This window comes from Pieris napi, chromosome 3, assembly GCF_905475465.1.
Source record: "Pieris napi chromosome 3, ilPieNapi1.2, whole genome shotgun sequence".
NCBI lineage: Eukaryota > Metazoa > Arthropoda > Insecta > Lepidoptera > Pieridae > Pieris > Pieris napi.
In genome coordinates this window covers 6,765,449-6,785,009 of record NC_062236.1, presented here as the reverse complement: position 1 = coordinate 6,785,009, position 19,561 = coordinate 6,765,449, and the positions used below count along the sequence as shown (strand labels likewise).

General features: G+C 33.5%; 2 protein-coding genes across 6 annotated transcripts; one reads left to right on the top strand and one right to left on the bottom strand.

Annotated features, from left to right (window-relative positions):
• Window positions 1-1,597: 1,597 nt before the first annotated feature.
• On the top strand, window positions 1,598-16,276 carry LOC125063660 (probable ribonuclease ZC3H12C). Of its 2 annotated transcripts, none has more exons than XM_047670221.1 (4): window positions 1,598-1,994; window positions 10,860-11,036; window positions 12,603-12,835; window positions 14,124-16,276. In XM_047670221.1, the coding sequence occupies exons 1-4, from the start codon at window positions 1,770-1,772 to the stop codon at window positions 15,217-15,219; spliced, it is 1,731 nt and encodes a 576-aa protein (XP_047526177.1). In that variant the 5' UTR covers window positions 1,598-1,769; the 3' UTR covers window positions 15,220-16,276. The 2 variants fall into 2 exon arrangements, with proteins under 2 accessions (XP_047526177.1, XP_047526179.1); XM_047670223.1 differs by lacking the exon at window positions 1,598-1,994 and adding an exon at window positions 2,762-3,087.
• Window positions 16,256-18,098, bottom strand: LOC125063662. Of its 4 annotated transcripts, XM_047670228.1 has the most exons (5): window positions 17,799-17,881; window positions 17,574-17,682; window positions 17,176-17,319; window positions 16,783-16,850; window positions 16,256-16,460 (listed from the first exon to the last, which is right to left on the bottom strand). In XM_047670228.1, the coding sequence occupies exons 2-5, from the start codon at window positions 17,678-17,680 to the stop codon at window positions 16,330-16,332; spliced, it is 450 nt and encodes a 149-aa protein (XP_047526184.1). In that variant the 5' UTR covers window positions 17,681-17,682; window positions 17,799-17,881; the 3' UTR covers window positions 16,256-16,329. The 4 variants fall into 4 exon arrangements, with proteins under 4 accessions (XP_047526184.1, XP_047526182.1, XP_047526181.1 ...); XM_047670226.1 differs by lacking the exon at window positions 17,799-17,881 and adding an exon at window positions 17,987-18,098 and having other exon boundaries at window positions 16,256-16,850; XM_047670225.1 differs by having other exon boundaries at window positions 16,256-16,850.
• Window positions 18,099-19,561: the final 1,463 nt, after the last annotated feature.

The window sequence follows — 19,561 nt, the reverse complement described above, 5'->3', positions numbered from 1 at the left end:
GTTTGTATATTAATTCTAAATTAAAATTTACTACCAGTTTGCAATTCAAGGGCGTAAAGGTGCGCTTACACGAGGGCAATAATTGCTCGGCGACACGAATGGACCGATCTGGAGCAATTTCAATAAATTATTTCGGCGATATTGCTTCTGATATTTCATATCGCTCAATGTCGCAGATACGAATTGACGAATATCCAATGGACTTGGAAATTCCTAGCAATTTTTGTATAAATCTCATTCGCACTTGTTTGTTTTGCGGCTTGCCGTCTTGCTTCCGCGGGGAGAGCGAGAGGTCTAAATAATAATAATTTCTAATTACTTTATTCAAAAGTAATTCAAAGTCTGTTCGCGACATTCTAGTAAAGTTTTTGAATAATATATCATCTAATTCTATACACAATGAAAATTGCGGCCAAAAACGATCGCACCCAGATACGCCTATTCCTTTTCTATCTTTTTTGTTTTTGATTAATAATGAAAAAAGCGCTACAAGCCGCCGCAGCAAGAACAATGTCGTCTATAGCGAGCGAATACTGAATTGTTCGTGTAGGACAGTATTACCTAGTTGATGAAGTTGCGCCATATCGCTCAATATTGTATTGCGCAGTATTGATGCTTGTTGCCGTTGCCGTAAATTGCTTGATGTAGTCGTGACGTCATAGTTGACGAGTATTGACTGGAATTGAGCAATTTTAGTTGCCCGTGTAAGCGCACCTTAAGGCGGGCAAGAAACTCTCCGCCACTATATTTAATCACCAAGTTTTAAGTAAAACAAATTGTTTAAACTGGAGCAAATCAATCCCAAGGATTAGGATTATTTTAATAATTATCAAATTAATAAAAAGCTTTATTGATTAATGTTTAACGAGAGTTTTGAATTTGTTCAATGATACTTCTCGAATTTCGTTTGGGACTTTGTTGTAAAACGAATACAATTTCCATATGAGGAGTGGTCTTTGACATAAATAATAATGATTTAAAAGCATAATTTCTATTTATAACTAAACATAATACTGTAATATTAATTAAAGATAACGTGAAAAAAAATATCCATTATAAATAACAGTACGTTGCGATAAGCCTGAAGTTTGTTTTCAGAGGTAGGCAAACTTCACAAACAACAAATCTTGCAACGAATCAATAAATGGATCCGAAATCGCAGGACAAGAAAAAGATGGTGTGTAAACGGAAAAATGTGACGACGTCACGTGACGTAATTATTTTTCCAACGCCGATAAAGAAGTTTCACTTCAAAAATATGGGCATTGAAATCGATGGTCCATATTGGGAAGTTTAGCCGTGGTATTTTCTGTTAAATATGAGTTGGTTAGCGATCCTATCACATGGCGTGGCTATGAGAGATTGTAGTATTGTATGAGCGATAGATCGCACTGTTGAGAAACGTAGTGTGTGTACTGTAGTGATTTTTCTGATTTCTCCATAGATCCAGTACCATCTTACCGCCTCTTTATTTTAGTTTTGATTGTATTTTTGTATTGTTACTGTATTCACACCGTAGATTCACACATACTTTTTGTGAAAATGACAGGTCTCGACTCTCGACGTCAAATCTTTTGAACTGTCTAGTTTTGACTTATGACGTTTGTTCTATGAACACGAACAGTGTGGACTGTGGACGGCCAAATACTATTATTTATTTTCATATCGGTAGAAAAAGCAATAATAAACTCTAGGATTATATGGTGTCTAGATAAACATTATGCAATTAAATTATTGATTAGATATCTTGTGGCGCTGTAATTTAAATTATGTCAAACGATTCCGATTTGTTTATATCAGTTCCTCGATCTTCTTTACCGGAATTCTATAGCAAATATCTCAATTTGGTAGAAACGTTTTACTACGTTAAGCTTTCTGAAATTAAATCTGGGTTTCCTAGTCCTAAAAATAATTTTGTTAATTTTAAAGTAACTTTTATTTTAAACCACGGTAACGAGAATTTCAAGTATGAAGAGTTAACTGACAGAATTCAGGTAAGATTAGTAATAAATTCTTATTTTGGTTATAAATTTTATTAGTAATACTTAAGAAATCTGTTTAGTGTGTGATTTTTGTTCTACTTGTACTTGTACAAGAAAAGAGGTTCAGTTATGGAAAAACCTTAACAACTGAACAATATTTACAAAATAAAAGAATAATGGCAACTATACTTTCATTCCTTAGATAGATATAACATGATTTAAAACTTGGAATTAAGGTGTTTTACCTATTAAGATGATGATCTTTCTACCGTAACCGGAAGTAAACAAATAAAAGCTAATAGAGAGAATGTTCTCTAAATCCTTTTTTACTTGAGGGAAGGTCCATTTTATATAAACAAACTATATCTAATTTGAAAAATTTGCCTTGATTTTGTAAGTCTTAGCTTTAGCACTTAGTAATTAAAAATTAATCATATATTTGTAATAAGTTTACTTGTATGGAAACCTTAAAGTAGCTATATTCTGATAAGTGTATTAATATCTATTTTATTTTATATTTTATAGAAAAAACATTATAATTACAACAATTTTACTCTTAACCTTGACCTGTAAATCAATAAATATGTAGTGTACACACACACTAATATAGATTTCTTATTAAAAAAAAAACTACAAATTATCAACTCAGAAGAACCGAGAAGGTATATAACATCTGTTACATTCGATATGAAGATGAAAACAACAATTAACTCATGCAAAAACGTAAATCTGCTTTAAAATATATACATTTTAATTAATAAACATGAATATTTAAGATTTACTCAATGCGACAATGAATCCTTCTATCCTGTTTTTAAACGCTGCTTCCAAGCCCAAGCCAAGCAGATTCTCGCAGATGCGCGCTTCGGCTGGGTGACAGAGGTCAGGCATTATTTGGGGGCCGCCTGGTGCAGTGGGCGCGAAACCCGGATCTCGACTGCCCCGCTTCCCCTTCACTCGTGCGTGGAGGTGTGCGTATTCGCCGCGTGCGATCGCTCTTCAAACTAGTCTTGCCGCGATAGAGGCCGCGTACAAACGAGCCATGTCGTGCGTCAAAAGCGCACAGTAGCACGCAATTATTATGTACGCGATTGACAACTCTCAGGTGAGCAGTGCGTTTAGACTATTGCAATTTGTACGTCACACAATATTGCAAGAATTTTAAGTCGGGAATAATGTCCGTTCAATGCTATACGAACCCGGAAGCATAGCTAGTTTCAACGTCATAAACTATGCTAATTATTGCGAAGTGCTCAAACATCAATAGATTGTTAATATTGATGATGAATTAATTGTTCTGTGTACCAAATAGCCCAGTGATTTTGGTTAAAGTTTTAAGTGTTACTGTCGTCAACATTTAACGTTATACGTGATGCTATGAGTCCTTTTCAATTCTTATGAAAGTGCAATTGTTCTGTCAACTCCGGTTTAATTATTCACAATGATTTTATTAAGATTGCTTAACATTCATAACAAGGTGCAGACAATCCTCTTCTTTAAATACTTCATTCTTCTTAGAGTATTTCCGTATTTCATCTTTAAATAGTAATACTACTATATTGAATGTTATCTTATTTAATGTCTCCTGTCATACTAGAAAGTTTTCAGGCCCTTGGGCCTTGTTGACGGGAACATAAAACGTAGGCAATTGAAACCAATTTAATCATTTACTTTTTTATTTGATTTTGTTAAGTAAATTGTTGGAAATTATGATATACAATTTATATTGTTATTTTAATATATATTAATATTAGGTATATAAATCACCAAAAGTAATTTATTTAGGTTCCGAAATTATCTAGCTGGTTTAGTAGTTAAATCTCTTCAGTTCTACTTCCTTAAGTTCCTTCCTTCCTTTTAAATTATTTTCAAACAATCTAATTTATTTAAAGCGACAAACAATAAGTAATAATAGTTGTCACGCATATTTTAAAAATGTAACACACCCTATGTACTCTACATGGGTAAAAATATTTACGTAAATATTAACTTTAGATAATGTCAGATTATATAAAATTTTGGTGCAACTTTAATTGTAATGTAAACAAATATAAAACAACGTACCTAGGTAGGCCTTTTAGCTTGGGCCACCTATAGCCTGATAGTGCATTCAACAGTGTCAGAGGTAGAGGTAGCTTGTACGGATATAAACGGTGAGTGAAAGTCTACGGCGAGCTCCAGTAATTTATATTCACCCGTTATCCACTATGTCCGATCACGGATTTGAATCTAATAGCTCCGCTTGGCATAATTTTCGAAAATTTCTTCGCGGATATCGGAGTTCATAAAGTAGGTCTCCATAACTTTGATTATAGTAAAGAGCCATTGCTAAAGCCGACATGGTGCACTTTCTGTTAGATAATACTGTATTTACTTTTCAAATTCGTATATGAATCTATCTAATATGCCTAATCTTAGTTTCGCTAAATAACTTATGAAAAGTCAGATAACTTATGAAATAATGAGTCTTTTCAATTAGGTCTGTGAAACGTTTTTAAAGTTTACAAATCATAACTAACGATCTTCATGTTAGGTTATAGTTGTTAAAACTGTCAACATCATTCTATTAATCTTTCTTTTTAATCATATGGGTGTTGAAAATTTTAAATACTTGATAATCACGCGGTGATGAATTTTCTATTGTTATGGACTATCAATAGGATAATCGATCATTTCTATATGTAAAATCATATTATGTTGTCGAATAGTACATTATTAATTATACCTAGGCTGATTTCTGTATAATATGTAACGTAAAAACTAAACATCTATGATAATGAATCGTAAACTGGTCTACGTAAATGATGGGAAATAAACAAGGAAAATCTAAAACGTAACTAAAATAAATTAATTGTTGACACACAATGAGAACAATAAAACTTTACCATTGTGTCCAAAGAAACTTTTCTTTTGGTAAACAAAGCTAAAAGTAAGGATAAAAAATTATTTGTAATCGAGTGATTAGGGCCTAGCATTTGGGCTATTCTTACAGATGTCCAAAAAAATACGTTACCAGAATAACATAATGAATAAAGATATTGTCGTTAAATATTTTTTTTGAAGTTTATTAATTGTTAGTAGCGAAATCTAAATAAGTGTAGGATGTGTGTGTAAGTATGTCGCGTGCGCACCGCATCCTGTTATGACGAAACATCGCACGACACGATGATACCCGAATGCTCCTATACCATTGGTTAGACTTTATCTATAAAACGTGCGATACAATTTCTCCAATAGTAAATAGAACGATATGAACAATACATTACCTTTTTATTACAAGTTTTTTTTATTAGTTTTGATGTGATAGTGTTATGATCGGTGTCATTAAATTATCTGAGAGTAATTAGCCTAAAGAATTGTTATTGGACTTTGCGGTGGGTTTGAACAAATGGTTTTCTCAAAATGTATTTAAATAGGAATATGCTTAAAATATTTAGAATTGAAAAGGCTTTGCTACAGCGAAATTTCCCAAAGTTAGACTAGTTTAGATATTGCTATTTTATGCCGGAAACCTTAGCTTCTTATCTATATTTTCTTGAAAACGTTTTGTACGCTTCTTAATTGTCAATAAAATGTAAATATAATTTAGGATTATTCATAATTATAACAATAACATTTTTATCGTTACTAGACATGCGTTCGGGCGCGTCAGTTGTGCATAATAATAGTTGTTTTAACTCCGACGAAACCTATCAGGCATTTCAAGGTTAGTATACCTATATCGCAAAAGATTATGTTGAAAAGTAAACAATGAATATGCTATTACTTGTTTCTCTTAAAGAATACCTACTTTACGTATGCGAACGGTTTCAGATCATTTTCATATCTAAGATATGGCTGGTAATACTGAAATTTATAAACCCACTTCGAATACACGGAGATGGTGTACTATTCGACTTTTGAAACCCTACAAATTGTTGATTTGACTTTCATTGTTAGGCTCAGTTTATGTCAAGCAAATGAGGCTCTGGCATGTAGAGTATATATCGATAAGTTGTTACAAAAGTAACAACAACAAAATAAACGATGCAATTGTAACACACAAGAATACGTCATTACCTGTTTACTTCCAGCGTTGTACGTTGTTTCTGCGAATTCGATATAAGAACAATCAAATGTTTACCTAGATTAAATTAAGGGGATACTGACGGCACCGTTCGTATTTCGGATCAATTTCAAAACATGCTTAATTAATTTTTTCACACTTCTATTTAAGATACATAAAAAAATTAACAATTGACAAAAAATGGACGGGTTGAATGAATAACAAATATTTTATGAATACAAACCTAAATCGGGTGTAATCAAGTCCGTTAAAAAAAGGTATATCTTCCAATGGAAATAGAACTATAAAAGTTTTGCCTCATTACAGCGGATCTGCCCCCGTACAAAAATATTATTAGGCCCGATCGCTATTGGAAGTTAAAGGCCCTGTTATGTTTTTAAGCATTAAATTATTTTTGGCTTATATTATTTTGTATTTAATTATTGGGTATGATTTTGTAAGGGAAATAATCAAGTACTGATGATGCCCAAGTCCTCGTTTAACCATAATACATATATCGTAAATAGTTTAAAAGAATTGCGTTTACTCATTACTAAGAAGAATTTCCAGTATTTCTTGAAATCATTACTTATAAAGTTACATATAAATAATTAATTTAGTGTATATTATGTATTTATTCAAGGTTAAACAATTATGTTATTTATTATTTTAGAGAAAACATTGGATTTCGTATATTTGTTTCGAAGGGTTGATTCCACATTAAGACGATGCCATGTTATAGCTTTACCGCTGAGGTAGAATGCGAAAGCGATCCTGAGGGCTTCTTTGATCGCCTTGGAACTACCCGACGTGGTAGTCGGTATAGTTCACCGGTTCTTTTGTATCTTAGCTCAGTATTTACTCCTAATAAACCTTGCATCGATAGAAATACCGGTCGAAATTGATGGCTTGTCAAGCCGGTCTAGTTCTTGTAATCAATAATGTACTTTTCTAGCCAAACCTTTTTCTTGTACTTAATATATTTCTAATTATGTCCTATAAAGCTTATATGTGTAACCTTTAACCACCTAAAAGGTACAATTGTTTAATCCAAGCCTCGTTCAAATGATATGATCTTGCAAATAGCGGAACTACAGAGTGCTACGTCAGAAACAGCTGATGCAATAATTAACCTTCTAATTTGTAAGCGTTGTCAGGGCACGAACGATGAAAAATTAAGACAAATTATACGTTATTTTTTGAATATTTATTATCAGTTTTATGTTTATCTCCTGAATAACCAGTCAGGATTCAGTTTTGAGGCAGACAACATTCTACCTAAAAAAAGAGCAATTTACAAAACGTTTTACTGTAAAATAACTTATTTAATTTCTCAATACATAAAAAGGGTATTTCTTCTAATTGAATCTTCTTACTAAGATGAGCCGACCTCTTATGATAATATTTATGTGTTCTTGAGGGTAGTTGATAATAAATCATTGTTATGGCATAACACGACCTTCGAAATAAGACGTAGCAATTCATGGGTTTCATAAATTTACTTATACTATGGGATTTATAAATTTACAAGCCACAGCTTGATTGTTATAGAAGCAGTACAATAAAAATATTACATATCTATACTAATATAATATTATAAAGAGGAAAGATTTGATTTTTTGTTTGTTTGAAATGAGTAGGCTCTGAAACTACTGGACCGATTTCAAAAATTCTTTCACCGTTGGCAAGCTACACTATTCCCGAGTGACATAGGCAGTTTCATTTTCAAAAAAATTAGGGATGCTAACTAAAACTTGAATAATCTAACTCAAGGTGTAAAAAAATAAACAAAAAACTTCCTTCAATCGTGTGCGCTGCGAAAACTATTAATGATAGAACAAAATGATATATATAAATTTTTCAGGACACATCACTATCTATAAAAAATGACGCGACAGCATTTCTCTATCTTTTATAGTTACGTCACAATAAGCGTCCTTTTATTATTATTTTTTTATTAGAATACCACCGCTAGAAAAGGCCCTTTATTCGTACCTAGGTATTGATCCTTATCAAAATAATGACCAACGTTTCACATAAGCTACAATTTAATGGCATAGCCACCAAAAAAGCATGGTGGATTGGTGTTCTCCTGCCGTTTTTCTTGAATAGTTTACTACTATGTAATATAACAAAAATCTTAGCCACAGCAACGCTTGGCCGCGTCTACTAGTAATAAATATATATTTTTTTACGAATTGTGATTAATATTTTTTTAAATTAAATATCAATACAGATGCGTATCTTATACTTCATTTGATCATTCATACAAGACAAAATCACTCGGCATCTAACTAATGCCCTCGTTTACTACGACCACATGGAATTTGTTTGGATTTATTGGGAACGCCGCAGAAAAAAACGTAAACAAACCACTACCGAATACTTGCGTAACTAAATGTGGGATTTCCAATGGGTTTTCATAGTTTTATCCTAACGCTCTTTGTAATTAGTAAATAAAGAATACCGTAGCTTTTTTATACACAAGAAATGTGTGCAAAACAAATTAGTCATAGGTTTTGTCCTGCCTTCGTCTGAAGGAAGGTAAAGAGGAGATTTTATTAAACTTACTTTATTTATTGCAAAAAATGATTTAACATAAATACTAAGATCACTTAATATAATTCAATTGTAGATTGTATTCTATTGAATACAAATTTAAAATTTTAACTATTTAGAACCTTAATCATTCTGGATAGGAGGTTTAATTCAAAGCTAAAAATGTAGCTTAAGTACGATACCCAGGTCTATTCTTATTTGGGTAATTCTACGATAAGAGGTAACTATGTTGGCAATGTATTTGTTTTTTTAATCTATACGTTTCTATTTTGTGCAATGAATCACATCACTTAAATGTCTTTTATTAAATAACATTACAATTAAATGTCTAATTAAAGCATATTTTAGTAAAACTCGTTATAAAGTCTTAAAGTCTCTACCCTGGCCTGTCTCCTTATCGGTGTCAGCTTAGCTAGTAGGTATATAAATGATTTTTGCATTTTCGTCTATATACACAGTGCACAATGTTTGCATGCACTTATGAATACATATTTTTGGAAGGCTTCAGAATTAGAGAAAAGTACATTTTAAACCGCTGATTAGAATCCTCTTATCCGAAAGAAATAAAAAAAATTGTGATTCTAGAAAGGTTATAATAACAAATTACGATCGAATTAACGCGGGTCACAGCTAAAGTACCATATTATTTAATCATACTCAATACTTCTGCGCTGGCGTTGTTTTGTGAGCACAATGTTTTTTAGAAAGTCGCATCCGGTTGCGGTGTGCCGCGGTGCACAAGTGTACTTCCATAGTTTGCAGACATTGAAATACCAGCTATTATTTCTGTGTAGCCTGTATTAAGTTGAAATGTGTTCTAATTGGAGGAATCACTATGCCTAATAAGCTTTTTTGGCATAGCTTTTTTATTTATAATAGTCAGTACTAAACAGTGTGTGCTAAAAGGATTTAAGTCTGTCACGCTTAAGGTATTTTGACAGTTTATGCGGGTGATATACCTACATTTAAATGAGAACTTAGAAGCTAATTCAGAAAGTGTTGAATTAAATTGAAAGATATTTATGAGGCAATGTGTATCACAACTAAAATGCGATTCTGTTATCAAAGTTAAAAGATTCGAGATTTGATCAAATCAAGTTTATTGCGCATTGCAATTCATTTAATTTAATTGATTTTTAACAGCCTCGAGAATAAATATAGACCTTCTAATGGTTATAATAAAATGTCAATAAACTACACGATTTCTTGTCCAGCGTAGATAAAAAACGTACCTTTTGTCTTCCTTAGATTTCTTTTTGGATATCGATAGATGTCGTTAACTCTATTAAATATTTTCGTGCGCTAAAGCTATACTAGCCGGATATTCGGGTCTAAACACACTTTTACTTGGCATGAGCGTGTTAAAATGTCTGCTGGCAACCCAATCTAAACGTCCCAACACGGATGTAGCTGTGACTAAGGCGTATTTGTTTCGTTCTACATCGATAACGGGTTTAAATAAGATTTGATTTGAGAGGATATTTCGTAAATTTTGGTAAATAATGAATTATAACCGGTACCATGCTCACGTTAAAGGTCATTGATCATCTGTAGATCCGCTTTGGTGCCCCCCTGACCCTGTCTTGCGCTTGCGGCGGTATTAAAGCGCTGTATTAAAATATGCTTATTGATATGCATTAAAACTATGCATTAGTTTATAATGTGATAATTTAGCGATAAGCTCGTATTATAACTCAAATTAATGTTAAAGATAATATCAATAGATCCGTGAGTACGGTCAACTTAAATAACCTACAATTGTTTACGTCATTGCGTTATCTACTTCCAGAGCATGACGTCAAACTGGTCAAACCTAGATAATATTCAAATAGATACATGGGATATGACAACTATAGGTCTATTTAATGTCTTAGATAAGTTGGAATTGACCATTGACCAAACGCAGATTGCGTTATTGGTTAGGGAGCGTTCAAGTATTACGTAACGAATTTTGGGAGAGCCGCCCCCCCCCCCCCCCCTTTTGTAAAACGTTACGATGCGGGGCGGGGATTGAATTACGCGTTATTGTTAATATTATTTTCTACTTACACCACATAATAGTAACTAAAGAGTCACTAGGTGGTCACGAAACGTTTTACTAGACTTAGGTACAGTACTGTACTTGGGTACTGAAAAACGTTACGGAGAGTTAATAGAGGGGGGAGGGGGGTCAATAATCTCCAAAAATTTCGTTGCGTAATACTTGAACGATCCCTTATCGATACTGGACACTTCTTTCTTCCTTTTTATAATTTGTCACCGGCTTGTTACAGAAATATGTGGATTCAACGCTGGGCTGGGCCGGGGAACGGGGCGAGGACTCGAGCTACGACTCCGAATGTGAAGAGGATGTCGGTCACCGCACTGCCTCCAGGACGCCGTCGGACACGCTCGCAGCCGAGTTTGCGGAGTACGTCACTCTCGCCCCGGTGCCACCGCCGCCTAACCAGGTAGAATACATTAACCCTAACCTGATAATTGTTACGAATTACATGAACCACTAACTAACCACTTTCAACTACACATAAATATATAGACAACAAACACTTTCTTCTAGTCAGGTTGTCTGTGGATAGTCCTCCCTTATTCACATATCCCCTACGTGTACAATTGAAGTCGACAAACATACAAAGCATTAATAGTATTTTTATTGAAAATCAAGAAATAATAAAAATCCATTTGGTTTAGTATAAATAAGCACAGTGTAAGGACTAATGTCTGATTTCTGAGGTACATTTTAACAAAGTTTATAAATTCTTTGTGGTGGTTAGTGTCATTTTGGGTGATAGTGTATACGAAGTTAGTGTTAGCGAAGTCTTTATATTATTTAGTACTAAACTGTATAATTTTTGTTTTACGAAACGTAAACCTATTCCGATTTTTTTTTAAATTGTGCTAACATAAGTGACTGAATTTAAAAAATACCTTGAAATTTCTCTCCTGCTTTTATGTGAAATAAAGCGCAAATGTTTTTGATAGCTATTCGAATTTGACGACACATTTTCATAGTCCCATTATTTGAACAACAATATTTCATTGATTCCAGTACCAAGTTTAAAAACATACTTGAATTACGAAATCTGAATTGTGAGCTTGTTAAATACTTCATTTGCTTTAAATTTTACGAAACTGGGTTGTAGCAGCGCTTGGGAAAGCGTATATCTTGGCTTGAGGCTTGTCGTGATGTAATTTCCTTTACTGTGTCACTTGCATCATCTAACGCGTATTATATAATTTTTTCATATGGGCTTACAGTATTCCATATCTATATTCGTTTATTCCTTACAAATCACGCATATGTATTATTTATAATTTTAATTTAACGCTGAAAATACCATTTTTATTACCAATTTAAATAATGGAGATAGAGTTCCGGGAGTTAGAAGTTTTTTATTGAAAATTTCTTAAATATGAATAGTTTATTAAATATTGGCAAAAAACGAAATGCCATTTTTTTTTCATCTTTAATTGTTTATAACTTTTGCAATTTTTTATGTGCTAATACACGCTTTTGGCACATTTTTCTAGGCGTCATTCCGGATCCAATGAGCTATCGCACATAATTTTAAGAGCAGTATCTCTATTTTGTACCATTTTCAACTTGTCGACTAGACTATTGTGTGTAGGTACTTCAGTGATCACCCACAAAAACTAAATTTAAATGTATACAGTAAAAGCTTAAAATTTAATTTCACGAGCGTGGTATGTGTTAATTATATATTTAGATAATTAATTTAATGTACTAAAATCGATATTTCAAATAGGAAAAACAATTATTGGTTTGGATTACTGCTTCGATGGCTTAAGCATATATGGATTATACATCTGTCAAAGTTTGATTACCAACACAATATATTTTGGGCCTGTCTTCGCGGACGGCTACTTACCTTTATACAGATTAATAAAATATACACATAATATTCCAAGGTTCCATCACAATACATTACCTATTAGATACACATACATACATTTAACAGCCTTTCAATGTTAAATAACACCTCTCTTTATCGTTTCAGGCGAAAATAGACTTCGCATTGAAGCTGGGTTATTCAGAGCATCTAGCTCGCACGGCGCTCATGCGTTTGGGTCCCGATCCGCCCCGCAACGAGCTGCTAGCTGAGCTGATTAAGCTGGCTTCCAAGCGGCCAATTCGCACAGTTTCGCCACTACAGACGATAAATCCTCAACCACAACCAGACCGATCGCCATTGAGGCATGTAGTCATTGATGGCAGCAATGTGGCTATGAGGTAATTCCAAAAAAAGTTTATAATTTCTACCTTGATTCACCTTTAAGTGTTTGCATGTTTTTCCCACAGTAATTGCCTCCCATCCTTTTTCAGTGTTGTGGGGTTTTCTTATTTATTATTTAAATACCTGTTTAAATAATAATTTACTGTTATAACATGTCATAGCATGATTAAAAGTTGCAAGTGCTTCGCGTCCGTTATACGTCATTGATTTAAGAACTTGCAGTAAATGTAAATATTTTTTTTATAAGCTTTTTTAAATAAGCATATTTTTTATATATATCAATCAATCTGAGTGTACATCACTTACATATATATATAAACATTTATAATATCATAAATGATATTTTGGTAATAAAGTTTAGACAACGTATGTCGTCTATTAATTATGTTATTCTCTTTCCGAGCTTCGATTTATTAATACTGAAATAAGTTTTTTACGTAACGTTAGGATCAGATAAACTGTACTTTTATGAAAAGGGAAAAACAAAAAGTTTTGGTAAGAAATATATAATATAGTGTTATATTTGGCAAAATAACATTCACTCGAAAACATAATATTTTAATGTACATTAAAGATAATGTGAGCCTTGAATCTGGCCATATATACATGATCAGTTCATTTATCAAGTGGTAAATAATGGCCTTGTTTACGTTACTCGTAATAAGATAAAAATACGGAAGAATTTAACCACTAAATTCTTATCAAAAAGTCAGCTAATCGTTATACTAACTATCAATTAATTGAATACGTCTAACTGTTGAACGTAAAGATAGGTAAATAATTAAATTTAAAAAATATATTTTTTTATTCATATTATTTAAGATATCGTATCATTTATGCCTGTAGTATTTTCCACATTGTTCTGTATTTTTGGAGCAGCGTTTGGCTTTCATGCCTGAGGTCGTTAGTTCGATCCCGACTGTGCACCAATGGACTATGTGAGCATTTCGAGTGCTAAATCGCACGGTAAAGGAAAACATAGTGAGGAAATAGGCCCAAATAATAAATGACGTCTTGTGTCCGGCACATAAGGCTGATCACCTACTTATCTTAAGAATTAAATGATCATGACACAGATATAGAGTTTTTTGTGCCATTGTTTCCGGTAGTAATCTTTTTAGTATTATACTGCAAATCACACATAGTATTTGATTACAATTTTCAAAATTTAATCAACTACATAATTGTAAAGTTGTAATTAACCTTTAAACCGGCATCACAGTACGGTCACAATATGTTCTTGTTTAGTATATTCATTACTTACTCAGTTTACTTTATTTTCAGCCATGGCAACATGGAGATATTCTCGTGCCGAGGCATAGAGATCTGCGTGGATTGGTTTCGAGCACGAGGTCACAAAGACATATCGGTGTTTGTGCCCAAATGGCGCAAAGAGGCCACAAGACTAGATAACCCTGTCTCGGACAGGGATTGCTTGGAACGTCTCGAACGCGACAGAATCCTACACTACACCCCTAGCAGACATCTCGGAGGAAAACGACTCGTCTGCTACGACGATAGATACATCCTCAAACTTGCTGCTGAAACCGACGGCGTCGTCGTCTCCAACGACAATTATAGAGATCTCGCCATCGAAAGCCCGGAATTTAGGAAAGTCATCGAGGAAAGACTCCTAATGTACACCTTCGTGAACGACAGATTCATGCCGCCCGACGATCCTCTCGGTAGGTCCGGCCCCACTTTGGACGCGTTCCTCAGAGCTCCTCCCTCCCGCACGGACCCCCCTCCGCCTTGCCCCTATGGACGCAAGTGTACCTACGGGAACAAATGCAAGTTTCATCATCCCGAACGCGCCGGCAAACCGCACAAAACCGTCGCCGAAACGCTCTCGGAGCGAGCGGCGCGTCACGCTTTGCAAACGTTGAGCCTCCCGCCCGGTGGATACCCGTCCGACATGAAGAAACCTTTAGCGAGAGCGCATTCGGCTACACCAAGACTGGCAGATCCCTCCCTCGCCACGCACTTCGATATAGCGCAGCAGCCGGGACCCTCGCAGCCGAGTCACCAGCCTGAAAAGCCCCACAGAAAACTCGCCAGACAGCTGACTTTGAACCCAGCGTGTGATCCCAGATTGCACGCGACCGCCTCCAGAGTTTGTTCGGCGCCAGTCGGGGCGATGGGTGCAATGCCTCTCTACATGGCCGGAGCGTCCCTATCTCCGTGTGCCTCGGAAGGCGCCCTTCAGCAGTGGGAAGCGCGTAGACGGATGCACTACCACTTGGCTAACATTTTCCCAGAAGTGCAGGTAGTCGAAGCCATGAATGCGTACCCTGAGGAAACAGATGCCCAGAAAATGTGCGCTATAATCCTCGCCCGGTACAGACCGAGCGAGGCTACTCTTCCTCATCCGTTGCATTGAGACATTGACCTTGAATTAATCTCAATTTCGAATGTAAATCGAGCCTTATTTCAACGGTCAAAGGGATTTAACTTTGTAGTTGGCGGTTTAAATATCGACTGACACAATTATAGCATGATTGAATATTTGGTTAAAGAATATTTTTTGACTCAAATGCATCAACTGGGTCTGCCAATGTGTCTCATAGGCATTTAGTTGAGTTGACACGACAAGATATGCTTCTAAGAAGCATATCGCGGTATTTATTAAGTTTAGACACAAATAATGTACAAATCACAATAATTATATGTTTCTTTTAGTTACATCCTAACTAATTTTTGCTTTATTCTATTGCTATTAACTTTCTATTTCACAAATATACATAACACCTGTTTTTTATATATTTTAATAAGCTAATCTTAGGTTATGTTGCAATAATGATTATTGTGATGGTATAAATCATTATTGGTACTATGTACCAAATTTAATCATTTATTTTATAAGAATTTAGGAATTGTTTATGTTGCATAGTTTATTTACAATCAAACTTTTTATTATTTGAAATAGTGAAAAATTGTTATATATTTATATTATTCTAAAACATAAGGCCAGGTTAAAACAATAGTCATTTATTTTAGAAATAATTTTGTAACATGTTTAATTTGTATTAAATTGAACTTAAAAAACGTTGAATGCAATGCATGGAAATGTAAGATATATTATGTTATCAACAAGGTTGTACTTCATATATTTATATTGTTATTTTCATATATAATGTTTATGGAGTATAGCACTTGGCCCAAAATTTACCGGCATTTTAAAGACTGCATTCTCTGCTCTTATATTAAATGAAAACAGTCTTTGAAATGACTGTGAATATTGGCTTTAGTTTAATAAGTTTTGCCAACATCCATATGTTGGGAAAATTAACTTCAGTACTCAAACAAATACGAGGCAATGTACATGCCTCGTTTAGGTTGGTACTGAGTTAACATTTCCTTGTGAAGTGAGTAACATGATGTCTATTTTGACATAGATTAGGATAATAAATAAACAATTATGTGTAAAATATAATTTATTTTTTTAGTTTTACTCTGTTAGGATTATTAGATATTCTTTTTAGAATCATATTCATATAAGATTTACTATCATTTTTCTTATTTTCTGAAATCCCAATAAAGTTTTGCCCGGTAAACTTTTCAGTGACAGTTTGCGCTGCTTGGTACTCTGAGGGTTTGAAAACTCTTTCCTTCTTGCTTTTCCTATATAAATATGGATATATTTTAATTTCTTTCACATTTTCAACAATCATTGGTGTTTCAGTAAGTTCTTTTTCATTGTTAACTATATTTTTTACTTCTGGTTTATTATTATACTTCTGATTGAAAATGACTTGGACTTCATTTTGTATGTCCGATAAGAACCCTTTTTGGATACCCAGACAACTAGTAGAAATACCAAAATTCACTGCACACGTTTTTCTGAGGCCATTTAAACAAATATATGGTATAAAATTTGAACAGCAATCTTCTATTATTGGCTCCACTAACAATTTTGGATTCACATCTGATTCAATTAGGATACCTGAACAAAGTCCGTTTTTAAGAGATTCTTGACATTCTGATAAGCCAAATATTAGACCTTCCACTCTTCTATAAAAAGAAAAAAGAATATATAGATAAAAATGATGTGATAAATCTGAGCTGAACCATTTCAAATGTGTTAGACCAATCTAAATTATTAATATAAGCAATACTAAACATATTTCTACTTCACTAATAGCAAATAGATAATTTATGCCTGCTAATCTAAAACAACTTGTTACTTTACATATACACTACTAAGAGGCAAGGTATGTTGTTCTAAATCAGACTCTAAGTGTAGAAACCAAGTACTTAACTATTATTAAAGATGCTTTATGAAGAGGGATACTTTGAAAATACTTTAAATGAACATCTACACAATTAAAATACTTACTTGCATGGAGTTGGTCTAGGTCTTTTTTCCTTGGGTAAATCCTTAATATCGTTCCAGTGAGGTTTTTTGAACTCGGGTAAAGTCACCCTATATTTTTTAAGAGTTGTTTCTAGTCTTAAATGTTCTTCTTTTGATGCTAACAGCCTTAAAATAAACAAAGGACAATTCATCACATGTAGACTATAAATGTAGTTTGCATATAGAAATAAGTTTTTCATACTTCTATCGTCATATTTGTACTTTCATTACAGTGAATCATACTGTGCAAGGTAAATGTGAACAAGATAATTTAATCTAAAAACTAAGATAATAAAATTAATAGAAAAACCAAAGAGTCTGATAACGTTCCACTAAAAATATGTTCATTGTTGACTACATCTTTTCATAAAGTTACATACCAGTTTACAGGATCAGGACGGCATACAATATTCTTTATTGTTTTCTTAAGCTTTGTCTTACTGATTGGTTTTTTGTGTTTTAATTTTTGGGCTACAACTGCTTCCATGTCTGAAAATAAATACTAATAATAGGTATCACAAAATAATAGTTCTTTTTTTAATTTTATGGCCTGGTAACGAGACCTTTAAGCCAAGTCTTATTTTCGGTCACTAAATTTCACTTACTTTTCTTAATTTAATTTCACATGTTATTCTTATAAATTAAATATAGATTAGAAATGGGCAAATACCAATATCATAAAAAACACGCCATAAAGCCATAAATTTGACAAATAACTGATGTCAAACGTCACTTCACAGTTCTTTCAATTAGTGTAGGTTCCGAAAATATCGATACTTTAGTGTTTACTTACTTTATTTCCAAAATTTTGCTTGCTTTTTCATTATAATTGATGCATAATAGATTGCGATGTTATTGTGATATAACATAAGCTCACGGTTAAAAGTTTCAAAATAGTAAATCCGATTTTTTTATGAGAAGCGATACTAAAGTAACTGACGGACGAACGGATGGCGTAGTCCTGCTCTTTCGTGAATTTTGTAAACGTTGTTGACATTCATAAGCATGCTCTAAGAAGTATCTAAATTGAATAAACGTATTTTGATTTGATTTGATTTGATTTAACGAGTACTAATTGTTATAGTAACGAATACATACGGGTACGCTTTTTTTCGTTACTTTTACACCTCTAATAATTTCATGTAGTTTCAGGCAAAGTGTTACTGCAGCGCAGTCGCCACTGATCTATCATTATTTTGACTAGGGTTGTATGTTATGACTAGTGGTTTACGATCCAATTATGCAATCGTGTTCGGAATGTATCAGATCCATAGCTACGATTTACACAGTGATTCTGTTAAACTCTTCAAATATCAGAACCGTGACTATTACTTCTATATTGTTGACGTACGGGAGTCAGATTTAGCGCTCTACTTAATTTCTGAATCTTACCCTTAATCATGCATATTATCACCTTGATCATATTTTTTTGAACACTTCATATAAATATTATACTCCTCGACCTCAAATTATTATATTTATTTATTTATTTGCTTAACGGTATTCCTACAGCTACTTACGAGTATGTGGGCGCAAATTCATATATAATGATTATATTTTTACAAACGTGTAAAGCTTGATATTTAATTCAGGAATGGTGTTGATCAGCTGCTATTGTTATTCATCATCATTTGGTAATATCGGGGTAAAATTAGTTCAAAACCGTTATATGGTTTATTTTATTTACCAATATTAATGGATCTGCAAATTAAGGACTATTTGATAGTCTGTAGTCTTTATTATTTATATTCAAGAAATGGTGTCAGCTGTCATTGTCATTTAATAATGTCAAAGTCAAATTACGAAGCCGTTAATACGAATGGTCTATTTGTCAATGTTGCTAGATCTATAAATTACCGACTATTCAATGGTCGATAATAATAATGACTCCATAGTCATTATTATTATTATTATTAATTAAAGTCAATAATTAATATTAATTATCATATCACTTTAAACATTTAAAACTTATTGATAATAAATATTAAAGTAATCTTTGACACTTGTTTCTATGACTGCCGTTTGACTCTGTGGTCGATTCGGGTTCGGTCGTGGAACGAGTACACGAAATGTCACGAAACCTCTTTATTACAAATTCTGGTTGCTATATATATGGGAACTGGTTGGTGAAGCGCTTAGTTCGGTTGAGCGGCCGAACCAATCAGAAGCCTTTAAAAAGTGGACTTTAATGTCGAGAGTAAATGGCTGATGCCAACAAACCAATTTATGACGTCATTATCTTCAACAATTCATCGTGGTGTCCAAACACAATTATTATGGCGCGTTCAATCTCCGACAGCAGCGGTGGGATAACTGCCCCAAAAGACTTCTGAATCTTTGAATGGCACAACCTTCACTTTGGAACAGG